Raw genomic sequence first — 19,761 nt, forward strand, 5'->3', positions numbered from 1 at the left:
CCTTGTGTGAGTTTTGGGAGCTTATATCTTTCAATAAATTGGTCCATTTTATCCAAGTTAAGTTTATTGTCCTTTTATTATCTAAGGGATCAGCAGCAATGAATCTTTTCTTTCTGAATACTCGTAATTTGTGTCTTCTCTTTTTCCCCCCTTGCTTAGCCTGGCTACAGGTTTATTAATTTTATTAGTCTTTTAAATAACTAACTTTTGGTTTGTTGATTTTTTCTAATAATTTCTGGTTTTCAACTTCATTGATTTGTGTTCCCATTTTTATCATCTTTTCTTCTCTTTGCTTTAGGCTTAAATTGTTCTTTCTCTAGTGTCCTAAGGCAGAAACTTAGGTAATTGACTTTAGATCTTCCTTCTTTTCTAATATATGAGTCAATGCTATAAATTTCCTTCTAAGCACTAGTTTTGCTATATCCTACACATTTTTATAAGTTGTATTGCCACTTTTATTTAGTTCAAAGTATTTTTAGTTCCTCTTGAGACTTCACTGACCCATGTGTTATTTAAAAGTGTGTTGTTTGACTTCTAAATATATTGGGATTTCCTAGCTATGTTTCTGTTGTTGATTTCTAGTTTAATTCCACTGTGGTCTAAGAGCATACCTTGTATAATTTATACTCTTTTAAGTTTGTTAAGGTATGTTTTATCTTGGTGAATGCTCCATGAATGCTTGAGAAAAGTATGTTGTTAGATGAAGTAGTCTATAAATGTCAATTAAATAAAGTTGACTGAAGGTGCAATTCAGTTCAACTATATCTTTACTACCTTTCTGTTTGCTGGATCTATTAATTACAGAAAAAGGATTGCTGATGTTTCAATTTATAATAGTGTGGTCTATCAGTTTTGCCTCCTGCATTCTGACCTTTGTTGTTAGGTACATATTTGTTAAGGATTGTTATGTTTCCTTGAAGAACTGGTGCTATTATCATCATGCAATGCCCCTCTTTATCCCTGACATTTTCCTTGTTCTGAAGCCTGCTTTGTCTAAAATTAAAATAGCTACTCCAGTTTTCTTTTGACTAGTGCTACCATGGTATATCTCTGTATATCCCTTTACTTGCAACATATCTGTGTCTTTATATTTAAAGTTTTTGTTGGTTTGTTTTAAAACGTTTGTTTGTTTTAAAGACAGGGTCTCACTCTGTCACCCAGACTGGAGTGCAGCAGCATGATTCAGCTCACTGCAGCCTCAGCCTCTCGAGTTCAAGTGATCTGCCCACCTCAGCCTCCTGAGCAGGCTGGACCAAGGTGCATGCCAGCATGCCTAAGTTTTGTATTTTTCTGCAGAGATGGAGTTTCACCATGTTGCCCAGGCTGGTCTCAAACTCCCCTGGGCTCAAGCAATCTGTTCACCTCATCTTCCCAAAGTGCTGGAATTACAGGTGTGTATAACTGTGCCTGGTCCTAAAGTGGTTTCTTATAGACAACATATAGCTGGATCTCCTCCCACCACTCCAACAATCTGTGTATTTTAATTGGTATATTTAGACCATTCACATTTAAAGTGATTACTGAGGCTGGGCATGGTGGCTCATGCCTGTAATCCCAGCAATTTAGGAGGCTAGGACAGGTAGATCACTTGAGCCCAGGAGTTCAAGACCAGCCCAGGCAACGTGGCAAAACCCTGTCCCTATTAAAAAATACAAAAATTAGCCAGGCATGCTGGCACACACTTGTGGTCTCAGTTACTTGGGAGGCTGAGGTGGGATGATCACTTGAGCCCAGGAGTTTCAGGCTACAGTTAGTCTCTATGGCACCACTGCACTCCAGCCTGGACGACTGCACTCCACCCTGTCTCCAGTGGTTGCCCTAGAATTTGCCATATATACTAAATCTAAGTTCATCTGAAGTAACACTATACCACTATACCACTTCACCTTTAGTCCAGGTATGTTACAACTGAGTATTCCCAATTCCTCTCTTCCATCCTTTATAACATTACTGACATTCATTTCATTTATCAATGTTGTAATCACCCAACGTACTGTTACTTTTATTATTTTGAATTAACAGCTATCTACCAGATCAATTTAGAATAAGAAAAATAAACTTTTTAAACTTTTATTCCTTCTTCCATGCTCTTCTTTATACAGATTTGAGTTTCTGATCTCTATCACTTTCCTTTCCCCTAAAAAACTTCTTTTAATATTTCTTGCATAGCATGTCTCCAGCAACTAATTTCCTCAGCTGCTATTGGTCTGAAAAAGTCTTTATTTCTCCTTTACTTTTGAAGGATGATTTCACTAGATAGATAAATCCAGGTAAGTGCTATTTTTCATTCAACACTAAATATTTCACTCCATTCTCCTCTTTGTTGAACGGTTTCTGACAAGAAGTTCCCTGTAATTCTCATCTTTGTTTTTCTATAGGTAAGGCGCTTTTTCCTCTGCCTATTTTCAAGATTTTGTCTTTGGTTTTCCGCAACTTAAGTATGACATATGTAGGTGTAGATCCTAAGTATTGACCCTGCTTAGTGTGCTCTGAGATTCCTAGACCTGTGTTTTGTCATCTGGCATTAAGTACTTCAACTCTTACCTTCTCCATTTTCTCTTCCTTCTTGATCTGGTATTCCAATTATGCATATGTTACACCTTTTGAAATTGTCCCACAACTCTTGGATGTGCTGTACTTTTATAAGTTACTGTTTTTTCTCTTTGCATTTCAGTTAGGAAAGTTTCTATTAACCTATTTTTCCAGCCCACTGATTCTTTCCTCAGCTGCATCCAACCTGCTGGCGAGTCCATCAAAGGCATTTTTCATTTTTGTTACAGTGTTTTCTAATATTTCCTTTTGATTTTTTCTTAAGAGTTCCCTACTGTCTGCTTGCATTACCCATCTGTTCTTGCATGCTACTTCTTCCATTAGAGTCCTCAACGTAGTAATCATGATTACTTTAAATTCCTGACCTGATATTTCTAAAACTGGAAAAAGTATATATCTGACTCTGGTTCTGATGCTTGCTTTGTCTCTTCGGACTGTTTTTTTCTTGCCTTTTACAATGCCTTCTAATTTTATTTTTGGCTTAAAGCTGGACATGATATATCGAGTAATAGGAATGAGGTAAATAGATCTTTTATGTGAGGCTATATGTTAATGTGGCTAGAAGCTGGGCTATGCTTTTTTTGTTTTTTAAGACAGGGTCTCACTCTGTTGTCCTGGCTGGAGTGCAGTGGCACTATCTTGGCTCACTGCAACCTCTGCCTCCTGGGTTCAAGCAATTCTCCCACCTCAACCTCCCGAGTAGCTAGGAGTACAGGCTTGTACCACCATGCCTAGCTAATTTTTGTATTTTTAGTAGAGACGGGGTTTCATCATGTTGGCCAGGTTGGTTCAAGCAATTCTCCTGAGTTCAAGCAATTCTCCCGCCTCAACCTCCCAAGTAGCTAGGAGTACAGGCTTGTACCACCATGCCTAGCTAATTTTTGTATTTTTAGTAGAGACGGGGTTTCATCATGTTGGCCAGGTTGGTCAAGCACTCCTCACCTCAAGTGATCTGCCTGCCTTAGCCTCCCAAAGTGCTGGGATTACAGGCATGAGCCACCGCGCCTGGGCAGGGCTATGCTTACTGTTTTCTATAGCTACAGGTATCAGACACTTCAGTTTCCTTTAATGTTCTTGCTTTTTTTTTTCTCCGTTGTCTTTGGTTTTCCCTAAGAAATCCTTCTTAAATACAGTTTGTGTCTTGTAGCTCCTATAGTTATAATGTACTATTATTAAGGTAGAGGCCTATAGACATGGTCTTAAAATGAGGAGGGAAGCATCCTTTAATGTAAAGATTAAACCTCAGTCTTTCAGTGGGCCTGAATGCCTGTGCTGTGATCTTCAAAAGTGTTTGTCATCTTTTTTTCTTCTCCTGCATGTGAGACAGGAAGGCTAGGGGAAGATGGAGTTGGCTAACTGCCTTTCCCCCAGGTTGGATAAAGTTCTGGAACTCTTTTTCCCTGGGAAAGTAAGCCATGTTATTGAGAATATTCTGGACATACTGCAAAATGCTTACTTCTCTTCTACCCTTAACAAAAACCATAGGGGACATTTCTCAAATTTTCACAAAAGAACCTGATAAGATTCCTAGAGGTAATACCCATGAAAGTGAGGAAGTCCCCCAAGAATAGGCTTGCAGAAGTTTGTTACTCTTAAAATAGTCTGTACTTTACCCCCAGCAATTCATCAAAATCACCATTTATGTATTCTACATCAATGGCTCTAGTGTCTTCTGCTTCACATAAGCTGATCTTCATTGTATTTCCTTGTCTCTCTAGATTTCAGGTGACAATTTGTCCTGTGACCTCAATTCTCTGAAAGGTCTAAGAAAAATGAGTTTTAGTTTTGTTCAGCTTTTTTCTTTTCTTTTTTTCTTTCTTTTTTGAGACAGAGTCTCACTCTGTCACCTAGGCTGGAGTGTAGTGGCACAATCTTGGCTCATTGCAACCTCTGCCTCCCAGGTTCAAGCAATTCTCATGTCTCAGTCTCCCGAGTAGCTGGGATTACAGGCGAGCACCACCACGCCTGGCAATTTTTGTACTTTTAGTAGAGGTGCAGTTTTGCCATGTTGGCCAAGCTGGTCTCAAATTCCTGGCCTCACTTGATCCACCTGCCTTGGCCTCCCAAAGTGCTGGGATTACAGGCATGAGCCACCACACTCAGTCTCAGCTTTTTTCTTATTGCAATGAGAGAAGTGACAAATTCCAAGTTCTACATGTCAGAGCTGAAACTGGAAGTCCACTATTTATTTAAAAAACATTCTATGCTAAATATTTTCTTAATGTATAACATATGCCACCTACAAGTTTTAAACAAGTAATAAGTAAATAAATGTTGAAAAAAATACCCTAAAAACCTAAATGTAACTATTTCACTAACATTTAAGATACACACTTCATCATGATATTGTCATAGGTGAAAAAGCACTAAAAATATGGTCCCTGGTGATGCTATTTCTAGATGCTTATTTCAGCCTAGAAAATATCTGAGCTATTACACAAAGTATTATTCATTCAAAAATCTCATCTCTTAGTGCCAAGGTGCTAATGTCTGTTAGGCTTTAGGTTGAAAATGTTTAAGCATAATTAAAACAAAACATTATGAAGTTTTAGTATTTCTTTTCAACCTTTAACTTATAGGATGCTGATTTTTTATTTTCTTATTCAGTTTTCCATACTAAATTTTTTAATAAGCACATATAACTTTTTAATCTAAAAATACAATAAAGGAAGGTAATCCATTTTGAAAATAAATAGAAAATTATACAACATGCTCCCTGCCGCTAAACGGTCAGCTGCAAATACAAGGTTTTTTGCAGACTCCACAGAGTCTCTCCTAACCCACACTGTGGTTTCTCCTTTGTTTACTCCTTAGGTGTCTACATGATTAGCAGGCCACGGTTTATCACTTAATTATTCTCTAAATATGAGAGAAAAAGCTTCTTTAAAGTAAAGAACATGGTTTATAAAAGGGGTTCCCAACCCCCGTCTGTGACCTGGCCACACAGATAAAGGTGTGCGATGGGCGAGCGAGCATTATCGCCTGAGCTCTGCCTCCTGTCAGATCAGCGGCAGCATTAGATTCTTATAGGAGTACCCTACTGTGAACTGTGCATGTGAGATCCAGGTTGCACACCTGATAATCTGAGGTGGAACGGTTTCATTTCAAAACCACTCACCCCTCCCCAGTCTGTGGAAAAACTGTCTTCCCCAAAACTGGTTCCCAGGTGCCAAAAAGGTTGGGGGCTGCTTTTTCCCCACCATTCCTCCTAGTACAACCCTGGGAAAATAATACATGATCAAAAAACACACAATTGATTACTAATTGGTAAATAAAGAAGGCAAGTCATAGATTGCTGTATCTACCCATATTCTTACAGAAAACTACCTAAAGAGTTAAAATGTCTCTAAAAATCCTAAGTTTACCAAAATATGGAACCACAGGCCTAACGCCACAAGCAGGTTTCCACTGGTGTAACTCTTAACCTTAGCAGGCTTGCTAGAAACATGACCCTCCACTCACTGTAAAGGAAAGTAGATATTAACAAGGACATACCCTCTGATGTTGTAAGAATCTTCTTGTCTTTGGGAGCCAACGCATGCCCAGCATGACTGATAGTCCAAACTGGAAAGCGTCTGTTTGTCAAAGAGTATAAAGCCTTTGCAAACGGCACATAAAAGGCAGAAAAACCTGGGTTACCTAAGAAAAGAAACACAGACCTTAGATTAATCAAAGTAATAAATATGTATAAGATGACACGCAGACTAGAAAAGATGGGTCTGTTTCTTTTCACACTTTCCTCTGAATTCTTCAGAGTACCCAAGAGAGATTATCTTCAAACTTCCATTAAAATCACAGCAGTACTCTATTTAAACACCCTTCAGGGTCTTCCAGATAAAGTCATCTGGAAAAAGTCTAAAATTAGTAATACTGCATATAAGGCACTTCAAGATTTGGTCATGCTCAGTTAACAAGGTGCATGAAAACCAGAGAAACAAGCCAGCCAAAATAGTGTAAGAAGCATGCACAGGGAGAGCTTTAAGGAGTCTACTGTTTCCTTGTCACTTATCCCTAATAGTACAATTATAAACAGGTGTACAGCTTGATCTTTTGGGGAAACAAACGTCCACAAGTACATGTAGATTTTTCTTATGTGTGTGCAGAAGGTATTTTTGACATGAGTTTGCTATAAAGAAACAGAATAAATAAATGATCTTTTTAAAAACATTCAATCTGATATATCTGTAGGGGGAAATCATAACGAAATGGGATTTTCATCTTGTAATCATCATCTATATAAAGTCTTCACAGCTACTAGTCCATTTCCATCAGTATCTACTTCTCTGATCAGTTTATCTATTTCTTCATGTTGTTAGGCTTTCTGGTCTCTGCAATTACATGACATGGTTCTGGAGCACTGATGTAAATAACCACGGTCATCCTTGTCAAATTTCACTGATTTCTACTCAATTGTTTATGTCTTTCAGTTTGCTACATAAGCAGTGTAATAAAGTGATTAAGAGCATAGACTCTGGAGCCAGACTACCTGGGTTGGAATCTTGGCTTTGCCACTTACCAACTGTGTGAGCTTTGACCAAGCTATTTAACCTCTCTGTGCCTTGGTTTCCTCATCCACAAAATGTGCAATAATGGTACTACCTCATTTGAAGAGTAAGTGAATCAATATATGTAAAGCATTGTAACACTGCCTGAAACATAGTAAGTATTATATAAATGTTAGGTATTCAAACTTGTACAACAATGTCTAGCTTTAATGGTATTATACAATGGCCTTAGCATCCACATTATTTTGCTTCTGTTGCATTCTGACCTAGTGACCCAAGTTCCAAATTCCTTTTTGTGATGGTGCTTTTGGCTTCTTTGTCAAATAGGATGAAAACTTCCTCAAATGCAGAAATATGTTCTTTGGTCAGTTTTTTGGCCACTGCATAGCTAAGGAAGAAAGAAGGGAGGAAGGGCATAACAGCACTGGGGCTGTAACATCTATGGAAGCTGTGGGTGGCACTTTTTCATGTTTTATGCATTTAAGTCTTCAGTAAGTTTAGAATATTTTTTAGTATAAAAGACTAAGTAGCAATCCAACTCTTTTCCAAGTGACTGGCCAATTGTTCCAAGACCATTTATTATATAATCCATTCTTTCTGCACTGATTTGAAATATCTTCTGACCCAATACTACCTTTTTACATTCGCTTGCTAATTCCTATACCAAATAATTCAGTTTATTTTTCCTTTTCTCCTCTGCCAGGCCATACTGTCTTAATTACATTTTTTTTTTTTTGATATGTTAACCGGTAGGGCAAATTCCTTCCCTTTATTTTTCTTTTTCTAAATTTTCTAAGCTGGTCTCATAAACTTTAGGGTTATTTTTAGTAGTTTCAATTTTTAAAAATCTCTTTGAGATTGTGACTAAAATTTCATCTCATTAATATATTAATTTATAAAAATTGTATATTTTTATATTACTGAGTATAACCTTCTGGGAATGTGTTATACCTCATATTCACATGTTTTATGTTGCTCATAGATTTCTTCATATGGCTAGAAAATAATAATAGCTAATATTTTTAGGTGCTATAATTTACTACATGCCAGGCAGTGTTTAGGTGCTTTACATGTATTGTTTAATTATCATATGAGGTAGCACTATCATTACTTCCATTTTATGGATGAGGAAACTAAGTACAGTGAGGTTAAATAACCTAGCCAACATCACATATATGGCAAGTGATAAATAACTATTTGATGACTGGAAGTATATACAAAAGAAAATCATAAGACTGAATTTTAAAAAAATATCAGTAATCTGGTATAGGATCTTCTGCATTCCTTGTTTTAGTTAGTCTTACAATATCTCTATAAAGTAGTTAGCATTTTTCATTAGAAATAATGAATGGATAGCCACTAGAACAAAACTTGGTATATGGTAGGGGCTGCATAAATGGCAGCTATTAATACTACAGCTATTATAACAACTAAAAATTGGTATAACATTAAGGAGACATCAAAGATAACCCCATGATTTAGATGTAAGTTACAATGACAGGATATACAAAAAACAGTGAGTACTAGACAATGGATACTTAATGCATGAGGGCATTAAAACCTAGATGATGGGTTGATTGGTGCAGCAAACCACCATGGCACATGTATACCTATGTAACAAACCTGCACATTCTGCACATGTATCCCAGAACTTAACGTATTTTTTTTAATGAGGAAGAATAAATAAATGAATAAAACAAAGTTTTCTCCCTATCTCTGGGTTTAAGTCTGAGTTCTTAAGCTTTCTGATCCACAATTTTATCATCTTCAAGTAAATGATGATGCCAATTACTTATATTCATTCATTCTATTCAGAATTACAGCTTCTTTTAGCCCTCAATTATTTATTGAGCACTTACTGTATGAAAGTCATTATGTCAGGCAAAAGACAGATGAGGGCCTTTTTGGAATTTATGTACTAATGGGAGAATATACAGCACATAACTAAATAGGTGAGATAATTAAAGAGTGTGAGAACTCCTATAAAAGGAATAAATAGGGTCACATGATAGAGAGGGGAAGAGAATACAGTGAAAAAAAGGTCTGAGGAGGTGACATTTACCCAAGACCCCAAAATGGCAAGAAATAAGCCTTGTGAAAATGTGAGGGAAGAGAATAAATACTAAGGAGGGAGAAGGTCCTCAAGAAATAAAGATCTTAGCTCTTGAAGAAATGGGAGACAGTCCATAATCCTTGGTTCCTCCCTTTGCATCTAATCTATCAGTGTGGCTAAAGCATAACGAGAGATATCAAATCTTGTATGAGATCAGGTTGAAGAGAAAGAAAAATACAATCATTTGATACCTTTTGGGCCATGATAAGTGATTTGGCTTTTAATCTAATTAACATTAAAAGAGTTTGAGCAGGGTTAAGGTATAATTAGATTTAAATTTAAAAAAATTTTCTATCTTAAAAGAGTAATTAGGAAAAATACGAAAATTTTCATAGCAATACATTTAGCAACTTAGATAAAATAGACAAACTTCTAGAAAGACAGAAACTATCAAAGTTCACTCAAGAGAAACAGATAACCTAAGTAGCCCTAAATTGATTAGATTAATTGGAATTTAAGTTAAAAATCTTCCCACAAAGAAAATCCAGGCCCACACAGCTTCGCTGGTGAATTCTATCAAACATTTAAGGAAGAAAAACGCCCAATCTATACAAACTCTTTCAGAAAATAGAAGAGAAATGTATTAGTCTGTTTTCATGCTGCTGATAAAGACATACCCGAAACTGGGCAATTCACACACAAAAGAGGTTTAATGGACTCACAGTTCCACATGGCTGAAGACGCCTCACAATCATGGTGGAAGGCAAGGAGTAAGTAGCAAGTCACGTCTTACATGGATGGTAGCAGGCAAAAAGAAAGAGTGTGTGCAGGGGAACTCCTCTTTATAAAACCATCAGATTTCATAAGACTTATTCACTATCACAAGAACAGCATGAGAAAGACCTGCCCCCGTGATTCAATCACCTCCCACTGAGCCCCTCCCACAACACGTGGAAATTGTGGGAGTTACAATTCAAGATGAGATTTGGGTGGGAACACAGCCAAACCATATCAAGAAAGAAATATATTCTAACTCATTCTATGAGGCCAGCATCACCCTCATACCAAAACCACATAAAGACACTGCAAAAAGAAAAAGAAAAAAGAAAACTACAGACCACTATCCCCTGTGAACAAAGATGGAAAAATTCTAAACAAACTTTTAGCAAACTGAGTCCATCAAAATGTTGAAAGTATAATATATCATGACCAAGTGGGATTTATCACAGGAATGCTGGATTGGTTTAACATTCAAAAATTAACATTATCTACCACATTAACCAACCATAAAAGAAAAATCATATGATCCTCAACAGATGCAGAAAAAATGGAAGTTTTATCCTGTCAGAAATATACTTAATATTGTAGCATGTATAACATACCAAACTTGTAAGTTTAACTTCTTTAAAAGTAGCCATCATTTGCTATAGTTCCCTGTATCCAGTGGCACCAAGCAGCACTAGATTGGGCACATGGCACTCACATACAATAAATCCTTTCAATCTGAATGCATAGCAAGTAACGTAAAGGTCTAACTCATAACAGAGACAGAAGTGGAAAATGCAATGCAAAATGCTTAAATACCATTGCATACAGTACTTCATACTTCACCACTTAAACCTCCTTGTTAAAAAACCACAAAGAAAATTAAAAGGTCCATGTTTATGCAACTAAACAAGACACACACATGGAGGGGTACAGGGGAGATCCAGGTGTAAGGATGTTGGAAAACATTCCAGTGCAGACATGCAAGTAAAATATTTAATCAAAAGTTTACATCAAAATGTGTTATAAACACACACTTGAACATGCTCGTAACAGTCAAATCAGTCAAATACCCATGCAATGTATAACAGAAGTTGTAGGGATCATCTCTAGGCCCTGACTGCTAATAAACTCCAACTATACAACACTGCAAGTATAGACTTATGCCTTCCAGTTAATTTTGTAGGGAAGGGAACAAAAACTGCCACATATCAAGTTAATATGGCACAGCATCTATATAATAGATTGCCATGTAGACAGACCTATTGGACTCATTCATGGAGCCTTATCTGCTGGATCTCCAACCACTGTACTCACAGCACTTGATACTTCACATGATTCTTTTATCTCCACATGACCTCCTAAGAATTATGATTCAATGTACTCTATGGTAAGTTCTCAATTTGATTCCCTTTGTTCATTTCACTACTTAAAGGAAGTCCAAGGACAATGTTACTTTACAGAAATCCAAGATCTAAAATTCATTGCAAAAAATGAAACTAAATTAAAAGTTCTTCAATCTGATCACTCACTCACCATTATCATTACTAACTTAGAAGTGAAGAATTAATTTTGCTAGCTGCAAAAGCAATGTGATTTAAAATGAAATGTTATGTCAATCTATCAGAGATGGACATAACATGGTGTGATAATGGCTTCACAATCCTTGAAATACTGTTATCCTGATTATTCCCACAGTGTAAATAGATTAGCTCCCCAAAAACCTGCCAAAAAAGAAAATACAATTCTAAATCCCACAAACTAATGAACAGGGCAAACATAAAAGAACACTAGGAAATGAAATGTGATCTGGAAATGTCAAAGCACTATAAACAATGAGACTGTCAAACTACAAATGTTTTATGCTTCCCTCCATCCTCAGTGTCTTCACTGAATGCTCCCTTTATCTCCTGACCTATCTGAAATCTGGCTCTCCCCTGTAATGGGCTGTTTTCCTTTCAATCCTCTTCATCAGAGACCTCAGTCACTCTTCTCTAACACCACATATAACTCAATCAGAGAAAAGACTTAATGCAACACAGCATTCCTAGCACCTGGGATAAAAGAGTGAGTGAATAAATACTATCCCCAAGTGGGGAAGTGGGTGGGTTGTCTGTCCCACTTACTATTTCACCTCACTATTAGAACAACGTCTTCTCCTTTAAGACTCAAGCCATCCATTTCCATCTATCAACTTTTTAGTCACTCACACATTGCCTGAAAGCCTTGACCCTTAAATGACAGTTTCACTTGTCATGTCACGTCAGGACATTTCAAAATCCAGTTAGACTGACTGAGTCAAAAACTTTGTCCCATGATCATTATTATGATCAAATCCAAAGAATTTCACCTACATTAAACTTAAACAACTCATTCCCATGACTCCACCCTGGATCAGGTATGCATATCACAGTCCCCTGGAGGGCTTGTTAAAACACTGATTGCCCAACCCCCAGACTTTCTCGTTCAGAAGGTCAGGGATAGGGCCTAGGAACTGCATTTTTAAAGTTCTCAAGCAATACTTCTGATCCTGACACCAACTTTAAGAACAACAGGCCTAGATCTTTTCATGAGCTAGAAATGATTAGCATTCAAAACATGATCTTAACTGTCAACAGAGAAAACAGTGGTCAGGAAGCAGGAGACTTCATTTCCCTCTGATATGCCTTTACACTTCTTCATTTTAGTAACCAATTTCACCTCCTTCTTTCTAGCCTTAGAAGGATATCCCCTCGCGAGTTGAAGATAATGTTTCTACTTATTTTCTCTATCCTATGCTATATGCTATTCCAATCTCTGCTCCATCAAACCAGCACTTGCCATGCCTATAATTTCAAACTCTCCTTTACTACTGGAAAAGTACGTGTATTTTTATTTAATAGATGCTGCTGGACTGACTTCCAGAAAGACTGTTACATCCTGGCAGAAGAATAGTTTATTCCCAGAAGTGGTTAAAACAAAGAGAAATTCTGGATCAGGAATCTTAGTCCAGCTAAGAATGGAAGTACCATACTGAGAAGAGGTTGGACTAGGCATAATCAAACACTGAAACTCCCAACACCTCCTTTCCCCTGTTCCTTTCTGAACATTAACAGACAGGTTTCCATTCCTCAAACAGGAGCCTGAAAGACTCCTCCCCAGGAAAACTGAACAATAAAAAAAAGAGCTTTCAGACACTCAAAGTTGGAAATCCCTTAATGAAATGCTGGGTCCTTACTTGATCACCTTAGAATGAGGCCCACCTAGGGTGACCAACCCCTCTGTTTTGCCTGAGACTGTCATGGTTTTAGTACTGAAAGTCTGATGTCCTAGAAAACCTCTTGGTCCTCGGCAAGCTAGGATGGCAAATTACCCTAGACACACCTCTGGATAAGCCCCAGCTCTGAGTACAAAGCTTCCATTTTGTTTTTTGTCTTCCTCTTAAACATGAATGGATAGTCAAGGATTGCCAGGCATTTGAGGAAAACTAAAGACTAATGCAAACAAACAAAAAAAAGGAACACAGTGAAAATTCTTAAAATGCAAAAAAAAAAAAAAAAAAAAAGAAGAAAAGAAAATGATATTGCATCCATTAAACATGAGACTACAAAAAAGAAAAGAAAAACAAAGAGCTATTAGAATGAAATGAGTTTCTGGCTTAAAAGGGCCCACCAAAACCCAAGTACATTGTATGAAAAAACACTCACACCAATGTGCTTCACTGATAAATTTCAGAATCTCAGAACAAAGAAAAGGTCTCCAAAATGTGGGTAGAGAAGCTTCACATACAAAAGGCAAAAATCAGAAAATGATATCAATACTTCTTATAAGCAACTGAGTGTTGGAAAACAATGATTAATGCCCTCTATTTAACGCCCTCCATTTTCCTCCTATAGAAAAATTATTTCCAACCTAGAGTCTAAGACACTTTCCAGCATGCCGTGTTACTTCTCTTGTACCTCTTCTAAGGAAGCTACTAGAAGATGCACGCTCTACCAAAAACAAGAGAATAAACTAAGAAAGATAAAAATGTGGGATTTGAGAAACGGGAGATCCAAGCCGGGAGAAAGTGACAGAAGTCCCCAGGATGGCAACTGTACAGCAGGCCTGGGGAGCAATCAGTCCAAACAGGAGCCAAAGGACACAGCATTCCGAAAACTGACTGATGACTCAAATGCATTGAAAGGAATTTTTTTTCACTTCTAGAGAATAGTTCTAGGATAAATGAGTGATTGAAGCACAAAAAACTAAGCAAAAAAAAAAAAAACACACAACATCATTAACCCAGGGAAAACAAACAAAAATATATAAGAAAGGAAAAGCATGCATAATTCCCTATAGGCTTAGCTATGTATAATATGATACAATACAATATACATAATATAATACATAGTCATAATAATAAAAACACTGAATATTGACCTAACAAAAAACTGCAATATTCCCATACTAGGAAGATAGAGAAGGAGGGGTATATGACTGTGTATGGAGAAGGGAAAATATAAGAAAGCTAACCTTTTTCTTTCATGGAAGAAGATAACAGATAATATCTAATATTAAAAAACTCAGGGAAATTGCTTGAACCCAGGAGGCGGAGGTTGCAGTGAGCTGAGATCACACCACTGCACTCCAACCTAAATGACAGAGAGAGACTCCATCTCAAAACAAAACAAAAAACAACTCAAGAAGAAGAAATACAAGTATTTCATTTAGAAATGAGTAAAGGCCACGCACGATGGCTCACGCCTATAATCCCAGCACTTTGGGAGGCTGGCGTAGACAGATCACTTGAGATCAGGAGTTCGAGACATGGCTGGCCAACATGGTAAAGCCCTGTCTCTACTAAAACTACAAAAATTAGCCAGGCATGGTGGCAGGCACCTGTAATCCCAGCTACTCATGAGGCTGATACAGGAGAATCACTTGAACCCAGGAGGTAGAGGGTTGCAGTGAGCTGAGATCGTACCACTGTACTCCAGTCTGGGCAAAAGAGTGAGACTCTGTCTCAAAAAATAAATAAATAAATAAATAAAACATAAAACATAAAGGAATGTGGAGTAAATATCACAGGAATATACCAGTGTTAAAAGTGGTTGCCTCTGAGAACATCTGTTGGAACTAGAAAAGCTGATTTTTTTGGTTATTATTTATTTTTTAAATATATTGATATTTATGTTATATATTCATGGGGTACATGTGATATTTTATTACCTGTATAGAACATGTAACAATCATGTCTGGGTGTTTTAGTACATTCACTTTGAGTATTTATCATTTCTATGTGTTGAGAAAAATCCAAGGCCTCTCTTCTAGCTACTTTATACCAATACAAGACACTACTGTTAACTATAGTCAGTCCACTCTGCTGACTATGCCAATTCTGTTGGTATAAATAAGTTCCAACAATAGAACTTATACCTTTCATCTAACTTGTATGTTTGTACCTGTTTACCTACCTCTTCATCCCTCCTCCCAGCCCTGCACCCTTCCCAGTCTCTAGTATCTATCATTCTACTCTCTGTCTTTATGAGATCAAGTTTAGGAAAGTTGACTTTAAAGATCATTTAAGCTTTTTTTTTTCCTCCTAATGAAGCCAAAAAATATATTCTGCAGCCAAAAGAAAAGAAGCTAAAGAATATTCTGGAAAAGAATAAAAATGAACAAGTTCCAAAACATATGTAAAAGTATCATAAAACTGCAGCTACTAAAAAACATGAAGAACACATGAAGAGGCAAAAAACATGGAAAGAGACTCCCAGCCACAGGATAACCTACTTTACAACACAGCATTGTAAGCCAGTAGGAGAAAGGCAGATTATATAATAAATGGTTGTGGACCATGCAATAAGCCATCAAAGGAGAGGGAGAAGAAAACTAGATCCCTTCCTCAGTCCCTGCCCTTAAAATCTAGATGCATCAATTTCAAGATCACAAATGAAACTGTAAAAACACTAGAAGATATGGCAGAATTGTTTTATAATCTTGGAGTAGGAAAGCCAACTTTCCTTCTTAGAGAGGAAAGTTCCTCTCTAAGAAACTCATAAAACCCTGAAGTCTTAAAGGAAGAGACTTAGCATTTTGGCCACATAACAATGATACTTTATATACAACCAAATAAACATTGTAAATGATGTCAAAAGACAAACCAGGAAAGATTCTTGTCACGTATGACAGATATAACACAATTTTACAGTTGTGTAAGAATCAACTGAAAATCAATAAGGAAAACATTGACAACACAATTGAAAAATGGGCAAGGGTTTCAAACTGACAATTCACAGAATAAGAATAAACATGTATGTTCAAACTCACAATTTAAAATGCATTTCGAATACCTGCCATTGCTCAAGCATCTGTCCCTAACATTCTATTGACAGTGATCTAGCAAAAGTTACTCAGCTGCCAAACATCAGAATAAATATTCTAATTTTTTTTTTTTTTTTTTTTTTTTTTGAGACGGAGTCTCGCTCTGTCACCCAAGCTGGAGTGCAGTGGCCGGATCTCAGCTCACTGCAAGCTCCGCCTCCCGGGTTTACGCCATTCTCCTGCCTCAGCCTCCCGAGTAGCTGGGACTACAGGCGCCCGCCACCTCGCCCGGCTAGTTTTTTTTTGTATTTTTTTAGTAGAGACGGGGTTTCACCGTGTTAGCCAGGATGGTCTCGATCTCCTGACCTCGTGATCCGCCCGTCTCGGCCTCCCAAAGTGCTGGGATTACAGGCTTGAGCCACCGTGCCCGGCCAAATATTCTAATTTTTAATTTTTACTTTTAAAAAATTTTTATTTTTTTAAATGTTTTTTTGAGACGGAGTCTTGCTCTGTTGCCCAGGCTGGAGCATGGTGGCGTGATCTCGGCTCACTGCAACCTCTGCCTCCCAGGTTCAATCAATTCTCCTGCCTCAGCCTCCCAAGTAGCTGGGACTACAGGCATGTGTCACCAGGCCCAGCTAATTTTTTGTTTTTTAGTAGAGACAGGGTTTCACCACATTAGCCAGGATGGTCTCTCCTGACCTCGTCATCTGCCCATCTTGGCCTCCCAAAGTGCTGGGATTACAGGCGTGAGCCACCGCACCCAGCCAAATATTCTATAATAAACATATAATCATGTTGAAATGAGGCAGAAAAAGTTTAGAAAACTGGCAAAAATATTGATGAAGTTTTAAATATTAAGAAATGCTTTAAAAACCACATTGCAAAACTGCATATCTTGTATATACTTCCAACTGTGACACAAACACACACACAAATACACACACACATAACAGACAACATAATGTAAATACATAGAAGAAAAACACAAAGTCCAGCCATCAAAATATTAAGGGTGGTTGTTAACAATGGGCCGAGTGATTTTAATTCCTTCTCCAAGGTTTTCTATATTTACCAAATTCTCTATACTTTAAAATCAGACATAGTTATGAGTATCTACAAAATGTCTCCTCATCCAGACTTTTATACTCACCAGGAATAATGAAAATAAGCAGCTTAGGCCTTTTGACACTTTGATCATTAAAGAGGTCAGTCCAGGGCCCACATTTTAGAACCTGGGTTTCGACTCCACCACACAAAATGAATTCCTCATGCACAGGAATTTCTTCCTTGAGTTCTGAGTCCATTTCTAAATAAGGGGAGAAAAGTAGTATGAAGAGTCAGTAAAATGTAAAACCTTGAGCCAAGGACAAAATTCAAGAGTAAAAAAGGGCAAATTTCAATATACCTAGAAGGAAATGCCACAAGGACATCTGGGAAACTTTAAGACCATTCAGTGATGCTGGATTATAAGATTGCAAGACAAGCAAAACAAACCACAAGAGTATTTAGAAAGGAGGAGACATATCCTTGGCAAAATAAAAGACTATAGAGGCGTTTGAGTTAAAACCGTAACTTCCACTTTCCCTCTGCTGGAATTCTCTTTTAGCTCTGTGCATTACCATGAGACATGTTCCCCTACTTTCACCCAGTGAGAAAGTGCAGAGGTTCTGGCTTGCCCTTGCATTCTCCCCATAGAAGAGTAAGAGAGACAATGAACTCCCTATAGTCTCTTATTTCCTCGTATTACTCTTCTCTTGTCCCAAATTCTGTGTGTGTGTGGATATGTGTGTGTGTATGTATGTATATATATGTATATATACATATCCGTGTGTGTGTGTGTGTGGGTATATGTGTGTGTGTGTGTGTGTGTGTATATATATATATATATATTTTTTTTTTTTTTTTTTGAGACGGAGTCTCCCTCTGTCACCCAGGCTGGAGTTCAGTGGCAAGATCTTGGCTCACTGCAAACTCTGCCTCCCAGGTTCAAGTAATTCTTCTGTCTTAGCCTCCTGGGTAGCTGGGACTACAGGCATGTACCACCATGCCTGGCTAATTTTTGTATTTTCAATAGAGATGGGGTTTTGCCACGTTGGCCAGGTCAGTCTCAAATTCCCGATCTCAGGTAATCCACCCGCCTCGGCCTCCCAAAGTGCTGGGATTACAGGCATGAGCCATCACATCCGGCCCCAATAAGCATATTTTATGTATTAAAGCACTACATTAAATTATGAAATGGATAGGTGGAAAAAAAAAACCCAGGATATACTATCACAAACCATTTCCTGAGTAATCTGTTATGTGCAAAAATGTAGGCCCCAATTATTTCTATCACTCCTCCACCGCTGCCTCTGCCTTCCTTCTCTATTGACAGCACCAAATCTCAAACCTTCATTGGTCTTTGTCTTTCTCTTCCCCTCTCCTCCACTCACTCAAAGCACTCCAGAGTTAAGATTCAAAGGGCCCTTCTAGCTTATTCTCCTCTTACCACTTTACATCAGCCTTGTACTTTAGTCTTCTTGTCCTTGAATTTCCCTAGTGACCCTATGCTTTTCTGCTTCTACAACTTTGCTCATATTTAATTCTCCAACCATATTTAATTCTATAACTGCACTTTGTACAGTTGTCAGTTTATTGCCTCTCTACTCCAAATTCATCCTTCATTGTCTTATCTGGAAAAGTGGATCTGGGCCTTTAAAATATTTTTCCTTTGCCAGTTGACATGATGCTAAGCTCTGTCAATAGAGTGCACTGGAGAGGCTTTGCAGAAGGAAGTTTTCTCAGCAGGTTTCTGGAGAGCTTATATTTTACCCCTCCACTGTTCCACCGCTGTGAGATTTCTCTATTGCAGTGGTTCACAACTAGAGATAATTTGCCCTCAGAGGACATATGGCAATATTTGGAGCTATTTTCCATTGTCACAACTTGGGGAACTACTGGAATACAGTGAATAGAGGCCAAGGATACTGCTAAATATCCTACAATACACAGGACAGCTCCCCACAACAAATAATTATCCAGCCCTGAAGGTCAATAATGCCAAGGCTGAAAAACAACACTGCTCTAGTACTAGGTGCCTACAGGGGAAAGCTTTCTCCAGCATCTGGCTAGCTGCTGTGTGCTTTCTTTCTCCAGCTCTCTACTCAGGCAGCAGCAGCACCATATCCAGGAGCCCCAGACCAGGTGGCTACTCCCCATCCCCTCTCCTCAGCCCACATGCACCAGCTTGGCCAGTCAGCCACCTGACCTTTGTTCCACACAGCAGCTTGGTATATTGCCCTGCCCCAAGCTGTACACAGCAGTGCTCTAGATTGCTACACAGGAAGGCCTCTCCAATTTGTAATTCCAGTGGTATCTAAAGTGGTGCTCCAACTCCTTCTACTCACTAGCCAACCTCAACTCACTTGCACCCCAAGGGTTGTTACTGTGGCCCTGCTGCACTGCCCTGATTCCCTCTGCATGCTGTCCTATCAGTCTTAACTCACCGGCTGACACTGTGTGCACCAGCTTTGGCTCAGACAACCCAGCAAACTTCTCTACCATCCAATGGGCTATAGCCACACTTTCAATGAGGTCTGAATCTCATTTCAATTCCATCCT

At 38.1% G+C, this 19,761-nt stretch overlaps 1 protein-coding gene across 3 annotated transcripts in view; it reads right to left on the minus strand.

Moving 5' to 3' along the window:
• Window positions 1-19,761, minus strand: part of LOC105479862 (lipid droplet associated hydrolase) — a 150,768-nt gene that overhangs the window by 114,184 nt on the left and 16,823 nt on the right. For all 3 annotated transcript variants that reach the window (XR_986134.3, XM_011738186.3, XM_011738187.3), the window contains 2 exons: window positions 17,312-17,467; window positions 6,046-6,189 (listed from right to left, as the gene is read on the minus strand). Coding sequence is in view for 2 of the 3 variants with exons in the window: in XM_011738186.3 (XP_011736488.2) it covers window positions 6,046-6,189; window positions 17,312-17,465 (298 nt within the window). In the remaining variant the exon portion in view is untranslated. The remainder of the gene's footprint in view (window positions 1-6,045; window positions 6,190-17,311; window positions 17,468-19,761) is intronic.

This window comes from Macaca nemestrina, chromosome 13 (assembly GCF_043159975.1).
Source record: "Macaca nemestrina isolate mMacNem1 chromosome 13, mMacNem.hap1, whole genome shotgun sequence".
Taxonomy (NCBI): domain Eukaryota; kingdom Metazoa; phylum Chordata; class Mammalia; order Primates; family Cercopithecidae; genus Macaca; species Macaca nemestrina.